The sequence below is a fragment of the Carya illinoinensis genome, chromosome 7 (genome assembly GCF_018687715.1).
Source record: "Carya illinoinensis cultivar Pawnee chromosome 7, C.illinoinensisPawnee_v1, whole genome shotgun sequence".
Taxonomy (NCBI): domain Eukaryota; kingdom Viridiplantae; phylum Streptophyta; class Magnoliopsida; order Fagales; family Juglandaceae; genus Carya; species Carya illinoinensis.
The window spans coordinates 29,905,030-29,928,352 of NC_056758.1; the positions used below are offsets into that span (position 1 = coordinate 29,905,030).

At 37.9% G+C, this 23,323-nt stretch overlaps 3 protein-coding genes across 4 annotated transcripts; 1 reads left to right on the plus strand and 2 right to left on the minus strand.

Annotated features, from left to right (window-relative positions):
• Positions 1-400: 400 nt before the first annotated feature.
• LOC122315352 (blue-light photoreceptor PHR2-like) lies at positions 401-4,468 on the minus strand. Its single transcript, XM_043131219.1, has 4 exons — positions 3,328-4,468; positions 1,188-1,411; positions 1,006-1,101; positions 401-746 (listed from the first exon to the last, which is right to left on the minus strand). The coding sequence occupies exons 1-4, from the start codon at positions 4,321-4,323 to the stop codon at positions 671-673; spliced, it is 1,392 nt and encodes a 463-aa protein (XP_042987153.1). The 5' UTR covers positions 4,324-4,468; the 3' UTR covers positions 401-670.
• Positions 4,466-9,274, plus strand: LOC122315354 (O-methyltransferase 1, chloroplastic). 2 transcript variants are annotated; one of them, XM_043131222.1, is made up of 8 exons: positions 4,466-4,604; positions 6,019-6,327; positions 6,989-7,140; positions 7,226-7,367; positions 7,620-7,744; positions 7,855-7,983; positions 8,072-8,236; positions 9,101-9,274. In XM_043131222.1, the coding sequence occupies exons 2-8, from the start codon at positions 6,147-6,149 to the stop codon at positions 9,170-9,172; spliced, it is 966 nt and encodes a 321-aa protein (XP_042987156.1). In that variant the 5' UTR covers positions 4,466-4,604; positions 6,019-6,146; the 3' UTR covers positions 9,173-9,274. The 2 variants fall into 2 exon arrangements, with proteins under 2 accessions (XP_042987156.1, XP_042987157.1); XM_043131223.1 differs by having other exon boundaries at positions 7,226-7,346.
• A 7,289-nt stretch (positions 9,275-16,563) lies between these two features.
• LOC122316528 (U3 small nucleolar RNA-associated protein 14 homolog A) lies at positions 16,564-23,194 on the minus strand. The gene is made up of 11 exons (XM_043133127.1): positions 22,737-23,194; positions 21,626-21,791; positions 20,815-21,290; positions 19,936-20,157; positions 19,485-19,823; positions 18,713-19,072; positions 18,502-18,582; positions 18,302-18,382; positions 17,812-18,195; positions 17,238-17,369; positions 16,564-16,991 (listed from the first exon to the last, which is right to left on the minus strand). The coding sequence occupies exons 1-11, from the start codon at positions 23,091-23,093 to the stop codon at positions 16,809-16,811; spliced, it is 2,781 nt and encodes a 926-aa protein (XP_042989061.1). The 5' UTR covers positions 23,094-23,194; the 3' UTR covers positions 16,564-16,808.
• Positions 23,195-23,323: the final 129 nt, after the last annotated feature.

The window sequence follows — 23,323 nt, forward strand, 5'->3', positions numbered from 1 at the left end:
CACTACCTATAAGTTTTCTTAATTTTGTTTGGATCCTGATTGGGTTCTGATCCCCCCCCCCCCCAACCCCCAATAAAAAACGAGTTATGATGTGTAAATCCGACTCTGCTCTAACTCCGTTCCAATAAATTGGAGTCGGAGCCGAAGTCGGATCGGAACTTATGAAAGTAAGAGTCAAACTCCGACAAAGCCAAAGTCGGTTTTAGGGGATACCGACTCTTCAGTCACCCATTAGTGGATTGGCGGGGTGCCGGACTGGGGCAACTCTAGAAAGAAATTCCAATTCAATTTGAAGACAAAACTACGTTCACTATGAGAAGTGAAAACTACCAGTTACACATAATCTCATTCATTGATAATCACACCACCTATTTTGCGAATCCAAAGATTTCACAAAGAATGAGAAGCAGAACCAAAGGGATCTGTTATTCACATGAGAGAGCACATGAAGATAGAAATTTTTTAGAAAGGACAAAACTATCCGACTCTTGAACAAGGCAAAGTTCCCATACTTGATAATTTATTTAACTGCCAGAAAATATTCAACAAGGAACAACAATCACAAGCCTACTCCCAACATCTACAGCTACATGTTGGAAAATTATAAATAAGCGAAAGCAAATGACATCGCAGACCAAATTTCCTTTTAATTTGCAGTACAATTTGTTGTTTAAGCAAGGGCACCCGTACAAGCTGTGGCTGGAGCAACTTCAAGCTGTTTTGAACTGTATTTCTTGGTAACGAATCTGCAATCAACCGAAGATACAAAACATCACTATGTTTCAGAGAAACTAAACAAACATGTTTCTACGATGAAGCCCGCAAGCTTTCTAGGGCTACAGAAAGGAAACCACTAATGATCCTACCTTTCTTTTTTCAAAAAGTAAAAGATGTATAATGGAATAGGATGTAAACACGAGAGCCCAAATGTAAGGCAGGTTCATCGATGAGAAGGAAACATGAGATATGTTGGTGCAAACCAAGCTTTAAGATCAGTCAAGTTACCTGAAGAAATCCCTCCACATCAACTCCAACATCAACCAGTTCTTTCCAATATCAGGTGAGCCACCATCATTCCGGTTTGAGGAAGCAGAAATAGTTCTGGCAATCATATGGCAGTGAGTACAATAACTAACTGACTTAAGAAATTACAATTCATATAAAATAAAGCTAGACTTGAAGCACACCTGGTAGCCGTTTTCCTTAGCTCATCAAACATAGAGCGGGGAGAGAGGCATCCCTTGGCCAGCCATGGAGAGATTTTGCAGGAGAAGTTTGCACCATATATGTCGTTGCCATCCATGGTCTCCTTGTGTGGTTGTGCTTGACACTCCGCAGCAATTCTTTTAATCTTCTGAAGTGCTGCAGTCTCACCTCCCACCATGGAAGCATTGGCTGCCAGTTTTCCATCCTGCAGGAAATAGATGGAAACAATGTATATGAATTAGCTTTTTCTGTAGAAATAATCATTATTGAAAGTTAGTGGCACTGTGTCATACATGACGACAACATCTGCCATTAAATACTCTAGCAAAAGAAATTTATACATCAAAATAAAAGCAAGTTTTAACACAAGCCGGCGTAGATACATGCTAGTGAAGAATTATGTGAAAGGAAGAAAAAAGGCAATGTTTTTGAGTTTGATACAAACACGCCCAACCCAAGCACATCCAATACACAGAGAGGATATAAAGCCTTGGTACGGGGTGAGAAGCAGTCGCTCAGGACCGGTCATTTCCGGTCATTTCGGTCCAAACCAGACCGAGATTGAGACCATTTCGTCTCAGTCCATGTTTTAGAGGACCAATAAGTTTCGGTCCAGTACCGGTCCAAAGTTTTCCACCTTAAACCGGATCAAATGAAAAATAAAAATAAAAAATATATTATATACATTATTTATATAATAATTGTATAATTTATTATGTAATTTTCATTTAACCATCACCATTAACAAAATAAAATTTTAAATATGTTATTAACAAATTAATATTCTATCAATTAACTAATATATAATATCAATTAACTAATTATATAGTAATTATATAAATTAATAAAGTAATTTACATCTAATTTATTATCATTGACCATATAAAATATTTTTTTATTAAGTTAGTTACATAATTCACATTAATAAGTCACTTAATTTTAATTTAGTATTTTCAATAAAAAAAATTTATTAATCAATTTTTCAAAAAAAGAAAAAAAAAAGTAAAAAATAATTAGATTGGACCGAATAAACAAACTGAACGGGATTAGACTGTCCCTAAAGATATCTGGTCTGATCCGAAGAAAATGATGAAACTTTTGATCCATCACTCCCTAACCGGATCAAACTGGACCGTTTCACCCATACTATATACATCTCTCAATATAATGTATAGAGAGACCCAAGCTTTATACGTTGGTGAATAGTTACCTGGCAATTATTCATTAAAAAAAGAAAGAATCCTCATGTGGCAATTCAAATTTGATCTTTCTGTTTTACTTTCTTTAGTTTATACCCCAAAGTGTCCCTACTTTAAGTGTATGTGTGTGTTTGTTTTTAATATTTTTTAAAAAAATTGCATCAGGAGCGAAGTGACTGTGAGGCAGAGTAGCACGGTCCATTATTTTAAAGAAGGTCAGTGCTAGTCTGCAGCCAGTTTTGACTGTTCGGCGTGTATAAATTTTTTAATTTTTTTATATTTTTTTAATATATTTAAATATTTTTAAAAAAATATATATATACTAATATATTAAAATTTATTTCTTTAACTATCAAGTAAAGGAAAAAAATAAAAAAAATTTAAATATATAAATAATCAAAATAAGAGACAAACTCATTAAATATATTAGCATTTTCCTTTAAAGAAAGCCTCTCAAGTTTCCAATTATGAAATTAATATGCTCAAAGCTCCAACTGCTCGTGACTTTGTAATTGTTCACTTTCTCCATTTCACCTACCATAAAATTCAGCTAAAAAAAGACTTATCCACTCCCCCGCGCCCCCTTTCACTGAACCAACACTAAAAATTAAAAAAGAAAAAAAAAAGTTTTGTTATATATAAATACATACATATACTAATCTATATATCAATACTGATTTATTCATACTTAAAATTTAAATTAACACTATTTTTAATAAAATTTACTTTTTAATCAATTACATATTAATATACAGATTAATACACAATTATATTTATAACTATATTTTTCCAAAAATAAATGTAACACAGACAAAATTGTCAACAAAACAACAGAGCCGAAGAAACTCCCCATAGCATGGCAAACATCAATAGCACTGCAAATAAAACATATAATAGGGAAAAACGAAACCGATGTCCAAACCTGAGCCATTGTCGCCGATGGATTAAGCCCCAAATCCACCAATGAGGGAATATCCCCAGGCTCCACATCGCCCCGAGCCGGCAACCCCTTCACTTGATCCAATGCCTCAATTGTTTTCCTGACCTCCAATCCCTGCACCTTCTCTCTAAACCCACTGTAATTCGCTGGCATCTCCTCCAACTTAAACGGCAAGTCGTCAAGATGGTACAGAGTACTCCCCCAGAAGTACTTAACCTCCAAACTTTCTTCCTTCATCGCAGCCTCAATCCTCCCCTCAGCCTTAACCTCGTCGTGCGAGACCTCTCTGTGCGCATAAACCGCGTCAGCACCTACCGCCTTGGCCAACTCGACCAAAACCGTCTCAGGCTTCCCAATCCTCACCACCAGATCTGACCCTTTTGCCTGGAGATTCTTCCTGAGATCAGAGACTGATTCAATCAAGAATGAGGCGTGGCACGACCCGGTCTTATCAAGCCCAGAAGATGATTTTCCGTAATCTCTAGGGTCGAAGCAGTAGACGGGCAAGACCGACATGGCCTCGTTGCTCGCGGTGTTGAGGCACTCGTTGTCGTGGACGCGAAGATCGTTGCGGAACCAAACGATGGCAGCTCGACGAATTCCAGCCCCATTGGAAGGGTCAGAGGGGCGGCGAGGACCGAGAGAAAGTGGGTTTTGGAGAGGATTGGCCGAGACTGTGGACTTGAATGAGAGTTTGGAGGGAGAGGACGAGGTGGAAGTGGCGGCGAGAGAGAGGTGGGCAAGAGAGGATGCTTGGGTTGGGACCTTGACCCTGCTTGGCTGGTGAGAAAATAAGGAGTAAATCTTGGGTTGGAGAGAGAACGGTGTGGGGAGAACTGTATTGAGAGAAAGAGAGAGTGAAGCAGTGGCAAATGGGGGCGAAGTGATTTGTTTTTTTGATGGCACGATGGCAAGTGGGTTCTGTTCTTCTAATGATTTCGCTTCTGGTTTATCAAGGATTTGGGTGTTGGAATCCATTTGATACTGATTATGGAGAAGAAGAAAAGATGGAGCTAGGTTGCAGCCAAAGAAATGGCAAGTCTCCTCCTCAGGTCCGGTTTGCTCTTATTTGTTGTCGTCGATGTGGCTGCGTGGGAGGTTGTTGAGGTTGTTCAGACAGCCATGCGAGTTGGGTTTTAAAGCAAGTCGTGGCTGCACCTGCACCTAACTTTTCCCACTAACTTTCAAGTTTCAGCTTCCAACCGCCCTGTGGTCATGGGTCCAGCTTGGGGTCGGTACGAAGCAACTCTTCCTATTAGGTAGGGAGGATATAAAATTTCTAAACATTTTTTTAATTTTAAATTGCAGTAAATCAAATTCATAATGAAATTGCAACTGAGAAAATGACACTGCAATATGATATTTTGAGAATTGGAGATGGGGAGATGGAAGGAAAATAGGAAGACAATGCTTAGTTTGGATTAAATAGTGGTTTGATCTGCAAATAACCAAATGGAACTTGGTAACTATTTCTTGTCCACATCTTTAGCATCTAATTGCTGGAATATGGCCACCTAAAATTCTTCACCATAACAAAATTCCTTCCTACATTTCTTTTCCTGGTCATCAATGGACATTTAGATGTGATGATTTGGTGCAACATCACCATTAGTTGTGACAGACAACAGTGATGCGGTTATCTTTCTATTGATCGCAGAAACGGGGCATAATTTTGGCCTGAGGCCAATGGCCTCCAGAGCAACGTTGCTTTTTTGTTGTTAACAAAGATGACAATAAAGTAATAGTAAATAAGAAATAATCAAATAATAATCACATGATATAAATTTGTATGGTTTGACAATGTGCACACATTAACGAAACTGCACAATAATTTATTATATTGAATAATCTCAAGGTCTTAGGGTGTTTTTTTTTACTGTTCAAAACGGTCATATTGTACAAAATAATCATATTTATAGGATTACACGATGAAAATTCTAATATTTATTTTTCTGTATCATTCACTTTAGCAGAGTATCGAGCGTGCATCGAGCGAACTCTCAGTCTAGTTTTCGCTTGAGCAACCGTTGAACGAACTTTCTATCTAAGCTTCACTCAAGCTTACTTTCGAACAAATTTTCTATCTGATCTTCGCTCAAGCTGAAATTCGAGCAAACGTAGAACAAACTTTTTGTCTTGGAGCTTCTAGAGTCAAAAACAGTGCCATAGAATTTTTTGAGCGATAAAAAAACTTGAATAAAGTTAGAAGAATCACTCGTGTTTATTTTTCTCCCACTTGCACATATATAATTTGGATAAAATAATGTTATTTTTCATTATGAAGTCTATCATTTTAAGTGACTTCTTCTGTCTGTTATTTAAATGATATCTATTTAAAAAATGTCGCACGGCAAGTGAAAATGGGAGTGACAAAATTTAAGACAAAAAAGATCGTTACTTATTTGGATAAGAAATAGGTAGAAGTGTTTCAAAGACTTTGTGATGGAAAAAATAATAATCTTTTTAATACTAGTCAAAAATGGCCAACTTTTAGGACATATATGTCTTAAAAATATTGACTACGTTGACATTAGACCACTTAAAGCATTGTCATTAGTTTATCTATATGTAAATATAAACATATATTTATATAACTAGACCATTAAATTGATTAATTTATTTAGCTATAAGCAATATCATCTTTGAAGATGCACCATTCACTCTTTTGGTCAGGCTCAAGACTCGTGGCTTGGCGTAGGAGACCGTGCTTTGGTTTTGTTGAGGGATACCCTTGGGCGGACGATGAATATCCCGTTTCTCGCAGCCATCGTCGATTCGTCGGTGAATTCAGCCTCCAATAAATGGAAAGTTTAGTGAATTTCGCGCGTGCGCCGGCAGTGGCTATCTTGCACCCGCCATTAACATGGGCCTCCAAGAAAAAAGTCAACGGTTTGAGGGCAAAACTCGGAGATGACAATGATCCGTTACTTTTAACGGCCATTAATTCAGCTTCTCTTCGTTTCCAGGAGACCAATAGACCAGGCGAGCTCATAGCCTTCTATCGGTCTCTGAATCATTTTATCAAACAGTAAACGAGTATTTCAACCAAGGCGTTCCTAGTGTCATTTCTACTTACCTACATTAATCTTTGTTTGTCGTTTCTGCATTGTGGGGGCCTTGTCTATTGTTTTGTTAGATTATAGGCCGTCATGTCTATTTTCGCCACTAACTTGAACCGTGTATATGGGTACCTCTGCTTTCTAGAGCAGCATTTGGCATTGTTTTAAGCCGAGCAAGTTATTTTAGTAGCTGTTGGAAAGTCCCTCGTTGTTCGGTGGGTTTATGTACTAGTTCAGTCTCTTCTCTAATAGCTTAAGCTTTGGAATTAGGTTCCGCATTTGTGGGTGCTCACTACAATTACCTTTGTATGCAAGCTTTCACATTTGCTATACGAAGTTAAGAACAGCCCATCTTTTCTCGGCCTCCCTATCGCACGCGAGATAATAGTATATAGTATGCGTACTTTCAGCCTAAATAGCAAAGCTTGTATTCCCCACCAAGAAATTTTCAATGAATACCAAATTATTTCTTTTTTCTCTGAGGCATATCTTTTATTTCTTTTCCCAGGGATAACGTTCTTCTTTGACATTTGACGCCTTATGAAGTATTTCGATATCAATGTGATTAGTGCTTGCGTTTGCAGAGCCTCTATTTGTAGATCCATATGCTGGTTGCTTTGTTTCTCCAAATGTTAAGATGGATATGAGACAATGCTCGCACCACTATTGCCTCGCAACTAAGTTCATCGATGATAAGTTGCTTCGTACAGTGAACCATATAGATGGAGTCAACCAGGTATTTGGGTTATCAAAGTTGTGGGACTTGGGCTGATTTTACGTGTGTGAAGTTTGACAGATTATATTCTCGTACGTATGGGCAGGTTGTTCTGTTAACAGATGGCATGGACACTCGGCCATATAGGCTTAGTTGGCCGCCTTCAACCGTTATATTTGATTTGTCACCAGAAAGGGTATTCAGAAGTGCAGCAGAGAAGCTTGCCGGTTTGTGCTGCTTAACCAATTGTAATGGTTTACGATCTTTAACTTTTCAATTGCATGCACTTGAATAGATATTTGTTTTCAGTTCAGAAAATTGTTATCGGCACATCAAACTGTGCGGACATCGTCTGGTTTCCCCCTTGCTGTTGTTTGTCTTGGAAAAGTAGTGTGCAGCAAGAGCATCACAATTTCTCACGCACGTCTTCCTGTCGTTCTTGTGGAGGGGAATAAAAGAAAACATTTCAACATGTTCTGACTTTTCTTAAAAATCATCAGGTGTCGGGGCAAAAATTCCCAGAAACTGCATATTCCTGCACGTTCCAATGGAGCCCTCTGGTATACAGCAGAGTCTCCGTGCAAAGGGTTTCAATGGGAATCGACCAAGTATATGGGTCATCCAGGTAATTAAGACTTTAATGTCGCCTTCAACAAAAGTTGGAAAACCCTGAAAGGAACAAAATATTTGGGATGCTTAAGTAGGTAAGACAGTCATCTTTCTATGTTATTATAGGGGCTGCCTGTGATGACTTTGGCAAGTTTTGAAGAGGTTTTATTTAGTGTGAGTAATATGGCCACGAACGGAAGTTTTTTCTTGGGAGAGTTGCCTGCCTGGTTGGCAGAAACTGAAATTGGAATCAAGGTCAGTTTGCTTTTAGTTTGAAGAAAATTTATTGTGGATCTGTTTCTTCCCTTCTCTAAAGGACTAACTTTTTCTGGTGTTTATGCAGTCAAGTACAGGGCAATGGATGGAAAAGTTATTCATGAGCAATGGCTTCCGTGTGGATATTATTGGCTATGATGACATTGCACGGAACTTAGGCAAGCAATTAGCTCAAGGAGATTACAAGAATATACTGTTTGTTGCAGAACAATTGCAATTTTCTGATGATCAGGTGAGGCAGCTTGTTCCCTACTAAACCAACTTAAGGCTCATTGTAATTGTGGTTTTGTGGCAATCAGATGAATGAAACAAAGCAATTTTCTTCCCAACTGTTTTATGGGACGTATTATTTTTCAAACAGTATTGCATCCTGCTGTGGTGACATGACGCCCATAGGAATAATATCAATCATTATTATATTTTAAAATGAAACAAGTTAGGGGCGTTGACTCCGTGCACCATATCAGTACAATAGAATGCTGGTTGGATACTAATGTGGTGCATAGAATTAGTCTTTTTTTAATCAATTTTCTTTCTTCATTTATATTTCTATCGATTTTGCTCATTGAATTATTCACATATATTTTGCCCTAATATGTTCTTGCCATCAGTTGTCTGAACTTTTTATCATCCCTCTTTATTATGTGAAAAAGTATTCGCAATTAGTCAATGACTTCAGCTTTTTACCATTGAATTACGAATTCTCACAGCTAACTGTGTATAACACTGAATTAGGTCTTGAAGCCTAGGCAAACTCGACTGCCTAACCTGGGATAAGTCTAGTCACTTGGTTTCTAGGAATATCCCAAAAATTAATTTGTGATAAATAGGACATACCAACATTAATTGGGAAAAAAAAAAAAAACTGGAAAACTTTCTTTTCTAGGACAACACATCTTTTGTGCCTGAAATCATTAGCCCTCATTGAAGTGTTGCTATGATAAGGATTTTCTTGAATTTGTTTGTTTCTGCTTCTCAAGAAAAGCACGTTTGCCATCTGAATTCGATTCGAAACCGATATCTATAGGCCCAGGTTATTTGTGAATAGTATTATGGAATCAGACTATCTAATGAATCTAAATTTTCTATTTTTCAGATGGAAACTTGGAGGAGAGAATTTCAAAGGGTAGAGGAGCAAGGGGACGAAGAAGGGTTCGAAGAGCTCTAAATGTAGATACTGCAATACAATTCTATCGTGGATTTGCTGTTTATGCTATGCCACCACACTGTAAACATATGCAATAAATGGTTTCAAATTGCATTTCATGAATTTACCTTCTTGCCTCCTGAGCAGATTTTTTTTTTTCCCTCCCTCTTGAAGGCTTAAGTTACCTTGTTGCCTTGCATTTATTTATTTATTTTGGTAAGTTTATTGCATTGCATTTATTCGAAACATATATATTTGATTTCGGGCAGACAGAAAAAGAATGATTTTGTTTGTTTTGCCTTTTGTTCTCTTAATACAATTGCCTTAAGTTTGGTTTGGCAAGTCAAAATTCTCATCTCAAACATAAAATTCTTATCTCATTATTACAACTTTCGCAAATTTTCATACAAAATATAATAAAGAATTCATTTTTTTAAAATTTTAATTTAATTTTTTCAAATCTCAATACAATAATAATATTAAAATATAATATTTTAATCTTTCATCTTAAAATTCAAAATTTGTAGTGGCCAAATCGAACCAATTTCTTTTTCTATTCCAAGTCTTCTTCAGTTAGTTATACTATAATATAGTGATTGGAAGTCGCAGTGAAGTGATATGTGTTACAGTTCACTGGTCTAGACTAGATGTTGGAGACTTCCATTACCTCTTTCCCACGATCCTTAGTTATGGAAAGCAAAAATATAAGAAGATAGCAAATTCAAAATGCACAAAATTGCCGACGTAAGACCACCTGAGACTGTGGAGGCCACGTGTCGAACTAGGAGACTGGAGGATGGTTGAGTCTAAAGGATTTGAGGTCACTAGCCCTAAAAATGCCACGCATGGCGGCAGCAAACACTCCTTGGTTACACTTACATTCAGCTGCGAGTTAACAATTCTAGCATTAGCTCTGTTTAGTTTTCTCTTTTTTTGTTGTGTTTTATTTTTTTAAAAGAAGTGCATGATATTTGTATAATTCATAACTGTATTTAATATTTTTTTCCCTACATTTTGACCCATCCCTGATTAAGTGTACTAGATTTTCTTAGTGTTGCACTAGTTAAGAAATTACGTTTGGCGGGATCTCCCTACCCCTTATTCATATATTTCTCATCTTTTAATTATAATTTAAAATATATCGAGGTTGTTTAGAAAAAAATAATTGATGCTCATGAACAAGTTAAATACCCAATTCCAATGAAAGGTGAACGAGAGGTTTGAAACAATCTCTTGCTTTTATGTTATTCTGATTTCAAATGTTAAAGAATTAATTAAATTAATATAAAATAGTTTTAAAAGCCTTGAACTTCCATGCGCCATAACAGATGATGTTTTTACCGTAAAACACAAAGGCGCCCAAAGCTCAACCTGAATGCCCGCCCACTGGAGGAGTCAAATCCTTTGATGTAAACAAGAGCCAACACCACAAACGCGACCTTAGGACCAAGGAATATAGGTGAGACCAAAAATTCAACAAGCCCAGTACACCCACCATTGGCCTTAAAGCCAGCCGCTGTCAGAATCCATACCTTAACTTCAATTTAAGGGCTGATGGGTAGAAGAAGCACCACCTAAATGTCATATATGAATTGGCCACTTCACAATTTTCATCTTATCTTCACCCTAGCTTTGAATAATAATTGCCACTCTTTCTTCAAAATACAACCCACAAACAGATTCACTGTTGCTCACATGGCAGTAATCTTGAATTTAGAGCAGAAACTTAATTAGTCAATGAATCAATGCCATTATTGAGTTAGAGCAGGAAGTGCTGGACGTGGTCTAACAATATTCAGCACAACTCTTACAGTTGCCGGTTATTAGGGCATTACACCATACTACAGCTACAAAACGTGGAGCAGCAAAGTACACCACCTTTGCACCAGAAAATCACAAAGATTCTTCTGTGATATTCTAGAACAAATAGGGCATAACAAACTTATGCTAGATGTTAAATTTGATTGGTTGTATATATTGAGTCCGTTATAGTGAGGCTATCAAAAGAGTACTCTGTACTACGAAGGGATTATTCTGAATGATGGAACCGAGAGGCATTTTCATGGCAATTCTGGGTCTGTCATTTTCTCAAGCTTTTGGTCTGCCCTTTCTTAAATCTTTTCCTTAATATGGTATCTAGAGCCAAAACGACTCACATCCTTCCCCAAACCTTCTAATGGCTTCCCTTGAAAAAAATTCCTCACCTTCTTCATATTCCATCATCAATATCGCTTCTCATTTCATCAATATCAAGCTCACCATAAACAACTATTTACTCTGGAAAGCACAAACCGTGCCCTTCTTGAAAGGTCATCAACTCTTCGGTTATGTTGATGGCTCAATACCTTCTCCCCCATCCTTCATCAACGGAGAATCAAACCTAGCTCACACAAAATGGATATCAACTCCTCCCTCTCCGAATCTGTGCTAGCTCAAGTTCTGGAGTGTCTCACTTCTCATGAGGTGTGGATAACTCTTCAAAATATCTTTGCAGCTAAATCCTCTACACACATCATGCACACTCAATTCCAACTTCCAACACTCAAAAAAGGACTTGAAACCATCTTTGAGTACTATAACAAAGCTAAGCCTCTTTCCTTCTCCTTAGGTGTTGCAGGACATCCTCTTACCGACCAAGAATTTTCTATTTTTCTTCTTGTAGGTCTAGGAACGAACTATGAATCTCTAGTCACATCTCTCACCACTCGACCCGAATCACTTTCTCCTCATCAAATTTACAGTTACCTCCCAAATCATGAATATCGCCTTTCACACCAGATCCAGTCTCTTCTCTCGGGTACCTCTATTTCAGCAAACACCTCAACTCGTGCTCTGTCTAATTTGGGCACACCTCAACATTGGTGCAACTCATTTTCTCATGGGGGACATAGGGGTCGTGGAGGTGATTGCAACAATTTTTTGGCAGTCGTAATGGTGGTCAGGTCCCTAATTTCTTCAACAACAATAACTCACAACTACGTTGCCAAGTCTGTCACAAAGTGGGACACACAATACAAGTTTGCTATCATAAGTTTGATCAAGCCTATCAAGCATCTCCCCCACCTCTACTTATGTTGAATCTCACAGCTCTTCCTTCCCAAGCCCCATCTTCCTCTAATTGGTTCTCGGACTCAGCAGCAACTCATCCTTTCACAAATAATTTTGCCTTTCTCAACCTTTACTCTGCATCTTATCAAGGATCTGACCACATGAGCATCGGAGATGGCTCGCTGCTTCCCATTTAGCACGCTGGTTCCAGCCAGATGGCTTCTTCTTCTGGCAACTTTCTTCTCCAAAATCTTCTTCATGTTCTGTTAATATCTAAAAATTTTCTTTTGTTCAACGATTTTGTATTGATAATCAGGTGTTTTTAGAATTTCAATCTGATTTTTTTCTTGTGAAGGATATTCACTCCCAAACTATGCTGCTTCGAGGTCCCGTTGAAGGTCTTTACATCTTGCCATCGAGTTCAGAATCCACTTCAGTCACATCTTCCTCCACTCCTCGAGCTCATCTAACCTTTCAAACATCATAGCAACAGTGGCATTATTGTTTAGGCCCTCTTTCCTCCAAAATAACGACACTCACCATCAACCAATACTACCTATCAGTTACCTCTGCTTGTGGGTCTTCATTTTGTCTGACATGTATCATAGCCAAAGCTCACACACTTCCTCCCCCTCCCCTTCCCCTTCTTCGTCCCGTAGCTCATTTATATTGCTTTTTCTAGATAAATGGGTCCGACCCCCATTTTATCCTCCAATGCATGTCGTTTTTACTTTTCAATTATAGATGATTACTCCAAAGCTCATTTGGTTTTTCTTCAACAATCTAAATTTAATGTTGCCACCATTATTATCGCTTTTCTTCAATATGTACGAAATACTTTTCCAAAAAATGTGATTTCAATCCAATCCGATTGGAGAGGAAAATTCCGACCTCTTTGTGATATTTAAAAAAAATGTGGAATCACTCATAGAATCACGTGTCCATACTCCCATCAACAAAGTGGAAGTGCTAAACGTCGTCACCGCCACATTGTAGAAACCAGTCTTTCTTTACTCTCTCATGCTTCCATGGCTCAAAAGTATTGGCCGAGGCCTTCCAAACTGCTATTTTTCTCATCAATAGAATGCCCACACCACTACTTCATAACAAATCACTCTTTGAGCTATTAATGGGCCATCCACTAGACCTTTTATTTCTCAAAGTTTTTGGCTCATCATGTTGACCCAACTTAAGGCCCTTCAATAAGCATAAACTTGATCTCCAGCCTACCTTATGTGTGTTCATGGGCTGTAGCCTAGATCACAAAGGTTACTTATGTCTGAATCTTGAATTGGGCTAGACCTATATCTCTAGGGATGTTGTCTTCAATGAACTTGAATTTCCTTTTGCCAAACCAAGCCCATCTCCTTACTCTAGTGACACGAGGCCCAAAATTCAACCTCCCATTAATCTGTCGTATTCTCCTATTCTCCCATCCACCCATAACTTGGCCCAGCCCACCAACCTGTCACATCTTTCTATCTTATCACGTACGTTAGATCCTACCCAATCAATTTCCACTCAGACATCTCCTTTTATCCCTAGAACTTCTCCTTCCTTAGCCGACATGCAAGTCTCAAACCCTAGGTCTTTAGAAATCATGCAACCTCCCCTGTTCTCACACCAACTTGCTACTACTTCTACCCACCCCATGACTAACTACTAGATCTCGATCCCATATCCACTGTCCTCACACACGTACTGATGGAACCTAAACATACTACTTCTCTATCCATCACCGCTCTCTCCTCTACTTCTTCTACTTCGTCCATACCAAAGGAACCTACAACCTTTACAAAAACTAATAAATTTCTTGAATGGCGTCTAGCCATGTAGGAGGTATTTCAGGCCCTTCTCTAGAACCAAACCTGGGTTCTAGTTCCTCCGTCCCCAAATCTGAATGTTTTAGGCTCCAAGTGGATCCTAAAAACTAAGAGGCATGATGATGGAACTTTGGAACAAGCACGACTTGTGGCCCAGGGTTTTCATCAGTAGCGAAGGATAGATTACACCGAGACGTTTAGTTCTATGGTTAAACCCACTACCATACGGTTGCTTATTTTGATTGTTGTGATGTCCAACTGGCTGCTTCATCAACTCGATATGCATAATGCCTTCTTGCATGGAGATATCGAGGAAGCTGTCTACATGAGATTACCAATTGGGTTTGTTAATGCTGACTATCATTCTCATCTTTGTAATTAAAAAAAAAAAAAAACCCATCCATGGATTGAAATAGGCCCCTCCGGCTTGGTTTGCAAACCTCACTAACAAGCTCCTTTCAATGGGTTTTCATGGGTCTCGATCCGACCCTTCTTTGTTTATTCTAAAAAATTCTTCTAATTGCATTTATATTCTTGTCTACGTAGATGATATTATTGTCATTGGCTCAAGTTCTAAAATCATCTATGACCTCATTTCTACTTTGAGTTTGTCTTTTCCAGTTAAAGATTTGGGATTGTTGCATTATTTTTTAGGAGTTGAGGTAACTAGGGATGCCACGGGTTTGTTCCTTAGTCCAAATATATTGGTGATCTACTCTATCGTGATAAAAGGCATAATGCCAAATCAAAGTCAACATCCATGTCGACTTCTGTGAAGTTATCAACTTTAGATGGAAATAATTTTGAGGACCCTTAACCATATCAAAGTATAGTTGGGAGTCTATAATATTTGTCTTTTACCTATCCAGACATATCTTTTCCTATAAATAAGGTCTGTCGGTATATGCACAACCCTAGAAATTCACATTGGCAAACAGTCAATTTTATTCTTAGGTTCTTAAAGATACTCAACACTTAGGACTTTATTTTTCTCCAAATTCATCTTCTAACTTGTCTGCTTTCTCTTATGCTAATTGGGCCGAATGCCCTAATGATTGCAAGTCAACGGGAGGATTCTGTGTTTATTTCAAGAATCACCTAATTTTGTAGGGATCCAAGAAACAAGCAACCATTGCTCGTTCTTCAATAGATTCAAAATACAAATCAGTGGCCAATACGGCCTGTGAGATCCTTTGGTTATAATCTTTACTTCAAGAATTTGGCATTTTTCTCACGAACTCTCCTACTTTGTGGTGTGACAATTTAGGAGCAACTTACTTATCTGTGAATCCAATTCTTCATCCAGTTCTTCATGCACACACAAAGTATGTTGAACTGGATTATCATTTTGTTCGTGAATAGGTGGCAGCAAAAACTCTTCAAGTCTCCTTCATCTCTAGCAAAGATCAAATAGCTGACATTATGTCCAAACCCTTTTCCACTACTAAATTTCATCACTTACGATCAAGCCTCACAATCAAGTTTGTGCTACTTGCATTGCGTGAGGGTAAGGCATTATACCATACCGCAGCTACAGAACTTGGAGCAGCAAAGGACACCACCTCTGCACCAAAAAATCACAAAAATTCCTCTGTAATATTCCAGAACAAATAGGGCATCACAAACTTATGTTAGGTGTTGAAATCTGATTGGTTGTAAATATTGAGTCTGTTATAGTGTGTGACTATAAAAAGAGTGCTCTATACTACGATGGGATTATTCTGAATAGTGGCACCAAGAGGCATTTTCATGGCAATACTGTGTATGTCATTTTCTCAAGCTTTTGGTCTGCCCTTTCTTAATTCTTTTCCCCAATAACTGTTAATAGATAAGTATTGTAAGGAAAATTATAGGCTTAATGTTGGATCATCTAAACAAAACATTGGTAAGGGAATGCCTCAAAAAAGGAATTGAAGTTGAGGCTCAAAAAAAAATGTCTCAAAAATGGAGCTCGTTGACTCCCAGCAAGCCTCATACTGGGTAATAGTGTAAAAGAGAGTGGACCCTGTTAATAAAGATTTCAATAGGTGAATTGGTACCGAGAAGTTTTGAAGGTCTCAGCCGTTCTTCAATCACAAACTGACATGTACTGCAGTCTGTCAGCTCTCAGTTAAACAGGTTACAACTTTTAATGCAGGATTTTAAGGTTCTGCTTGACTACTAAGAATTTTCATATAAAAATTTTAAATTTTAAGATTAAATATTAAAATATTATATTTTAATATTATTATTGTATTGAAATTTGAAAAAATTAAGAAAAAGTTAAATTATTTATTATATTTTATATAAAAATTTGAAAAAATTATAATGATGAGATGAAAATTTTATGTTTGAGATAAAAATTCCTTAAGGCCAAACAGAACCTAAGTGATTTTGCTTTAAAAAGGGAAAATTTATATTTGCAACCACGGCTGCTGAAATATTAGATTAAAAAGAACATAAAATGTAATTGTTTACATTTATCTTTCAAAATTAACTACTAGTATTATAGAGTATGTGTCTCCACACCGACTTGCACGTAGGACCGTTTGAAAAATGGGATGATTAGAAACACTAGCCTTCCATAATATGCAATGTTCACATCTCTAGCTGCAAGGATTGAAATAAAATAAATAGCTCATACTCAACAAAACCTTTCAAAAATACATCTATCCAATTCTATATAACTAAAGTTTCTTCCTTTCACTTTGTTGTATCACTCTGTTTATCTTCCCAAACATGAAAAACTGGGAAATGCCTTTTAGATATTAGGAAGAAAGGAATTACAAAAGATAATTTCCGCATTCTCATTTGACTTTCATGGTTTTGCCCCCGGCCATCTTCGTCTTTTTTGTCATTTTGGTACCATTGCCTTTACTCTTCTTCATCTTCTGTTTCTGCCCACTCGATTTGTGCCCCTCTGTATTTTCATGAGGATTCACTTCCTTGAACTCAATTGGTCTTATGATCACCCCGGGTTTCTTCACCACCTGCACATAATCATTCGAGCTGAGAAACAAGAAATACAGACGAATAAAGTACATCCACCAGCCAATGTCATGGAAGAGGGGACTAGCACAAATGTTCTTCATTGGAAATTCTCTTTCTAAAGAGGCAGTTCATTTTATTGATTATCTAATGATATCTTTTTTTTTTTAATAAGTAAGAAAAATTATCTAATAATATCTTCACCAAAGACAAACCAATCTGCAGTGGAATTTCTCAGAGGCACTTACTTCAGGCCGATTAAGAGCTCCAACGGTCGTTGCCGGGTTGAATTCAGGTCCAATGGGCATGCGGATGCTCTGCTCAAAAACTTCCTTGGACGTGAAAGGATAGGGCAATGTTTTTGTAAGGAGTTTCTGAGCCTGCCAAATTCAAACAAAAAGAACATCATTTAGCCAGTAGAAAGGACATGAAAAAGAAGACTCTCGTATGTAAAGAGCAGAATGACAAAATACTAGGACTTACTAGAAGGGAACTAGTCCATGTATCTACCTCAATATGATAATGAGAACTCACTTGTTGATGTTCAACATTTGGCCATATAAAATTCTCATAAGTGTGTAATACAGATACTATCATTCTCACCAACCGCTCTATAGTAGTGAATCTCAATGACCGGTGACTGCTTAATTTTAGATGTCAGTTCGGTTTCTTGCTCAGATGGGTATAAACCATTTATATGACGATATGTTATTTAGTCCATTTATATGATAATTTCTTTACAACAAGAAAAATGAACTACAAATCCATGAATTCATATCTTTTTCCATGACAGCTAGTTGAGATGCATTTAAGACCACAAACCTTTACATCTAACTTCTCGGAGATAATAACATGTTTGAGACGTGCATCCTTCCTCTTCTTAAGAGCTTCTTCTCTCTTCCTCTGGGCATTTTCATGGTCTTTTAGCATCCAAGAAGGTAAGCCTTTCTTTTTCTGTACATGAGTCCATTGGCCCCAGCCAGGAAGCAAAACGGGCTTTTCAGGTTCAGGATTTTCCTCGTTCAGAACCTCCTGTTTAGCATTCTCAAAATCTTCCTCCACGTCATCCCCAGCAAAAGCTTGGCGAATAAGCTCTGCTTGAGAAGGGAGTTCATAAGATGGTTTTGGACCCAAAGCAAGAACCCCATCCACCATCTGTCCTTCGCTCTCTGAATCACTATGGTCACCCACTTCCTTCATGGGTTCCTAAACAAAAACAGGAAAAAAAATGATAAAAAATTAAGAGAGGCACGTGCTAAAATAAAGAACAGTGCAAATTTTGATCAATAAATAAAAATCCAAGAGCTGATACCTCTGAGTCTTGATTATGTTCTGTTCCAACAGATTTCACGGACCTTTTGCTTTTGGCATCCATTTTATCTCTGCTTTCCATCTGCGTACACACTGACCAATAAAAACTCCAAGATAGAAGACCCTTAATTCTTTATTTTATATATAATTAATAAGAGAGAAGACCCTTAATTCTTCAAACACATTGAAGGAAAAACTAACCTTTCTCCATCTGTCTGATGCAAAAATAGCAACTTCATATGTCGTCTTGGGGCCTGGGTCTCTAACAATATCATCAAAGCTCTGTGAAGAGTTAAAACATAAGATTTTTTCATGTATGAATAAAAAGACATAAGACTTTCTAAGAAAGAAGGAAGATTGCCCAAAGAAGTCCTTTTTTTTTTTTTTTGGTAAGTGCCCAAAGTCCTATTACCTTAAAAACAGAATCTTGAACAATCTCAGTATTTTCATGTGGCAAAACAGAATCCGGGTGAACATCCTTCTGGGAATCATTGCTTTTGTTGTTCCCAACATCAGCAGTATTCTCTTTGGCCTCCATGTCATCTTCGCTATCACTATTAGCATAAAAGGTATCTGATTTAACCATATTTCTTGATTCTGGAGCATGTGTTTTAACTGCTGCACCAAATACCCTTCTTCCACTCGAAGTGCTTGCTTTTGGATTTTCTGCCCCACTTGAATCCTCCATCTGCTTCAAAGATGATTCATACTCCTGAAGAGCAAGTTTAGCTTCTTCATCAGCTGCCTCCTTTCTTTTCTTCAGACCACGTTCCTACCACAAAAGCAAATCAAAGATTGTAAGTGTGTAATGTTGAAATATGGCACACATCAATGGCTTACACTACTAGATCCAAAGCAAGCTCTTAATCTGTTGTGAATTTGGTGGATGATTTTTTTTTTTTTTTATATATATATGTGAAAAAGGTGAGGGAAATGATGCGGGTAGAATAAGCATAAATATAAATTATTCATTCATGAATTTTGTGCTTTTCATTTGCTCCAGCCTTTTTAAACAAAATAGCAAAATGTCGATACTATATTATGCCAATTTTTCAATCTTTTAGGGTATCAAGGGGTAGGATTTAAACCCACAGTTTTTGTTCCATGGAAGCTGTAATTTACCACCACCAACAGAATACAGCACAACTTCCCAAGGAAACTAACATGGGAATACCGAAGATTACCATGAAAGGTAAAGAAAGCAATCCTGATTTAGGCACTTCATCCTCTACTTCCAATATTTTGAGGGTCTTCTCTTTTGCTTTTTCTAGCAACTTGGATGCCCTGCCCTGGTCTGAAACAGCTGGATTTTTGTGTACATCATCATCATCATCACTACTGTCATCACTGCCACTGCTGCTGCTATTGTCTTTCATAGAGTTCATTTTTCTGGACAAAAGAGCATGCTGGTGAAGCTGTTCAGATATAGCAGCTCGAGTGCCTTCATCTTGAACTTGCAAACCACGACGTAGAATACGTGTAGCCCATTTAGAGGTGTTTTTGTGTTTAAGTGTCATTCGTTCCTGTATCAAGTTAGTAACGGTAGAATTAGTACTTCGATCTAATTTTTCAGAATCACAAAAACTTGTGTGTTATAAATTGCCTATCTACAAAATCATTAAGAACAATAGTCACCTCAGCCCGTTTGAACTCTTGCTTCAATGCCTGCTCTTTGGCAGCTTCTGGATCCATTTCAATCTCCATGGCAGATGTCTTCAGCCTATTCTTCTTCAACAAACGATGGTATGTTTTTGATTTGATCTTTTTTATGTGTTTTGCCTTCATTTCGTGACAGAAAAGAAGGCTGCGCATTTTAGCAATACGATTCTGGCGCTCCTTTTCATCTTCTACAGACACCTGCCAAGCATGATTGAAATTGAGGTACAAGAAAAAACGGACATGAAGATCATATTGGGCTATCACAATCTCATTCCAATCATATGATAGCAGTTTGTACTCAAAGCAGCTCTTCTTTAATTTTTGGGCATTACCGCCACTCAGATACAAATTTTAAGAGATGTTAGAATATGGAAGCAGTAGGTACTGCCAAATTGATGACCTTTAGAATCTCTTCCTAAATGTTATAAACAAACCTTCAATCAATCTCTCTTTCTAGATGCTTTTTTTGTCAATTTTGTTTTGAAATGCATCTGCGTTAAAGACATATTGTTTACACCCTCAATAAAGCCACCCACAAAGCAGGCATATGTTCATTGGAGTCACTATTTGAATGATATTTTGTTAGGGGACAATCGCCAAATTCAAGAGAAGTGAATTTGTGGATATGCTCTATCAATAATTCATTCAGCAGAAGACGATAAAATCCAACAGTTCACTAGAGTGCATAAAAAATGATTTCAAAGTTTCCATCTTATTAAAAACTCAGCTCCACATGCCAATTCACACAACTGTGCCATAAAAGCAGGAACACCTTTAACCAGTAGAGAAATGGTCACAGATCATTGATAGCATAGATGATAGGCATCAGAGCAAGGATTATACACGACTTCATACCTTGTTTAACTCAAGAAGCCTGGAGCCATCTTTTCGATGTGCTTCCATAACATTGTCATCATAGACTAATGATGCCATTTGCTTCTCAAATTCAGTTCTAGGTTCAAATTCGGAGGCTATTGCTCCCACAGTTGAAAACCCAAGGTCTGTATTTTCATCAAAATATATGGTAGGTGCCTCCCTGTTCTTCTTGACTATGGGCTCCCACTTGGTAATGTCAGTCTTTGATAATTTATATGCTGTCCCCCTCTCCACCTTCTCCCGAATCGCTTGTGGAAGTGGAGCTTCAATAACCTCAGATTTCTTCATTTGATCCATTCTCTTTCTAAGTTTTCCAAAACCAGGTTTATCCTGAAGAGGACCAAGAAGGTCTTCCATGCTAATGCGGCCATCACCATCCAAAATTTCACGACTAGGATTATACTCTGACTCTGGATATACTTCAGATATGACAACATTATTTTTCTTCTTCTTCCCTGTATAATAAGGTGAAGGGAAATCATGAATCATGTCACAAAATATGAAATAATAGATGGTTGACTTGGCCACAAAAAAGTTTCTAAATGCCCCATTTGGGGTGCATTTAAATTTGATGTCACTTTCTTCAACAGCCAGGCAAAACACAGGATATACACATGCACAACATAAATCAGGAACACCATACAATGTTACACCACTCAATAAATTTTTTTCATTTAATCAATATATTACCTTGCCTGATCCCAAAGGCAAGTGCCAGTTCAGCATGACTAGACTATACAAAACACACCTCAAACTTAACTAATTAAGATATCTTAAAGTAAAACCTTACGTTCAAAGGCCTCACTTGGCATTCCAGTGATTCCTTGCAACATCCTCACGTGTCTTCCACCATCCTCCTCTTCAATCTCATCACCATTGGCATCTGCAGTCTTACTTCCTCCATTGTCCTCGTCGACGTCGTCCTCATCGTCATCATCTGATAGCACATTCTCATCCTGCAAAATAAATAAAAAGATAAAAATCACAAAATAAATACATATGTTGACAAAGTAAATCTACTTGACAAATAAAACTGAAAAAATATACTCGACGTGAGAAAATCAAAACCAAGATTTGCAGATCAGGGAGTAGGGAACACGAGAGTGTTAAGAACACAACACCTTTCCTATAGTTCATGCAAAACAGATGAGGATTAAGAGGTGGCAATGTGGAAATCAAGTAGACGCAATGCCACATGGATGGTAAAGGACCCATGCGTGAAGAAGTGGGGATGAGTGTGCCATGCAAATCGGGTGTGGAAATACAATTGTTAAAGAACAACTTTTTTCTTCTGCAAATGCAACTTTCCCCTCGATGTTCGATTTCAGTCGCACTTGGACAGACCACCAATCAAGTAAGCTGTCCATATACAGAAATATTTAACTAGAATTTCCCAATTGGTAATTCAATTCGAATAATCAGTTGCAAAAAATAAAGATAAAATAGAATAAATAGCCAGCTGAATCAAATCTCAAATATTTGTCCTATATTTCACCAAACTCTTAATTCTCCAACACGAAATCTGCTAATTATTTCTTCAGATTTCTTGTTAAAATTCAACTCCATGAGCAGACTTAACTACAAAATTTAAAGGCCATATGTCCGGCCATGCTTCTATAATGCAGCATCCCAAAACAGTTAAGATTTACAAAAGAACACAACTTACCTTGCTAAAAATTCATAAAGATGGATAAAAAACTTTCAAGCCTGTTCCCAATTCTTTTTAATAAACTACTATATTCCACAAGCCAAAAAACACAAAATTTCCACCATTATTAATAATTCGACAAAATAAATACTTCAAACAGTTCAAACTTCACCGTGCAAAGCACCACATAACAGTGTCACAGAGAGAGAGAGAGAGAGAGAGAGAGAGAGAGAGAGAGAGAGAGAGAGAGAACCTTGAAATTCTGGGGAAGCTCATACTCGAAGTTCTCGACCGGGTCGAACCGCCGGTTCTTCTTAGACTCCTCTTGGGGGACCCCCTCCTGGTACTCGTACAAGTCCTCGGCGTACAACTCTCCCTCATCGGACTCAATCTCTTCCTCGTCCTCGCTGTTCGAAGGGCCATTACGGTTCAAGTGGTCGAGCACTTTCCGAAGCGAATTAGGCAACCGAGGACCAGTCCTCTTCCTAGCATCGCTTTTCTTGTCCTTCTTGGCAGGGGTTTTAGAATCCGAATGCTTTTTCTGCTGCTTCTTCGATTTCTTCGCCATGTGCTTGGGCTCGTCTCTAGCTTTTCTCTTCGTCTCCGCCATGGCTCGCAGAGAGAGTGGTTCGGCTTCGGGCGGCGGGATGAGGTGGGGTGGGCGCTTTGTTGAAACTCACGAGGGCAAACCACAATAGCCTCGTGTTTCCACCCGAAAAGGTTGATGGATAATTCATATATCCTACTGCCCGACCCGATGTGCTGCTCCGTTGAATTAACCAACTTATCCACCTCCTAGTCCCCAAAATTAATGATTTATTACCTACAATTTTCTTATAA

Coding starts and splice junctions, on each gene's coding strand:
- LOC122316528 (XM_043133127.1), bottom strand. CDS start 23,093: ATGGCGGAGACGAAGAGAAAAGCTAGAGACGAGCCCAAGCACATGGCG. Junction 21,291..21,625: donor GCCAAGTGAGGCCTTTGAAC/GTAAGGTTTTAC, acceptor CTTATTATACAG/GGAAGAAGAAGAAAAATAAT. Junction 20,158..20,814: donor GGCTTCTTGAGTTAAACAAG/GTATGAAGTCGT, acceptor CATGCTTGGCAG/GTGTCTGTAGAAGATGAAAA.
- LOC122315352 (XM_043131219.1), bottom strand. CDS start 4,323: ATGGATTCCAACACCCAAATCCTTGATAAACCAGAAGCGAAATCATTA. Junction 1,412..3,327: donor CATCGGCGACAATGGCTCAG/GTTTGGACATCG, acceptor TATTTCCTGCAG/GATGGAAAACTGGCAGCCAA. Junction 747..1,005: donor ATGTGGAGGGATTTCTTCAG/GTAACTTGACTG, acceptor GGTTGATTGCAG/ATTCGTTACCAAGAAATACA.
- LOC122315354 (XM_043131222.1), top strand. CDS start 6,147: ATGGAAAGTTTAGTGAATTTCGCGCGTGCGCCGGCAGTGGCTATCTTG. Junction 7,141..7,225: donor ATATAGATGGAGTCAACCAG/GTATTTGGGTTA, acceptor ACGTATGGGCAG/GTTGTTCTGTTAACAGATGG. Junction 7,984..8,071: donor AAACTGAAATTGGAATCAAG/GTCAGTTTGCTT, acceptor GTGTTTATGCAG/TCAAGTACAGGGCAATGGAT.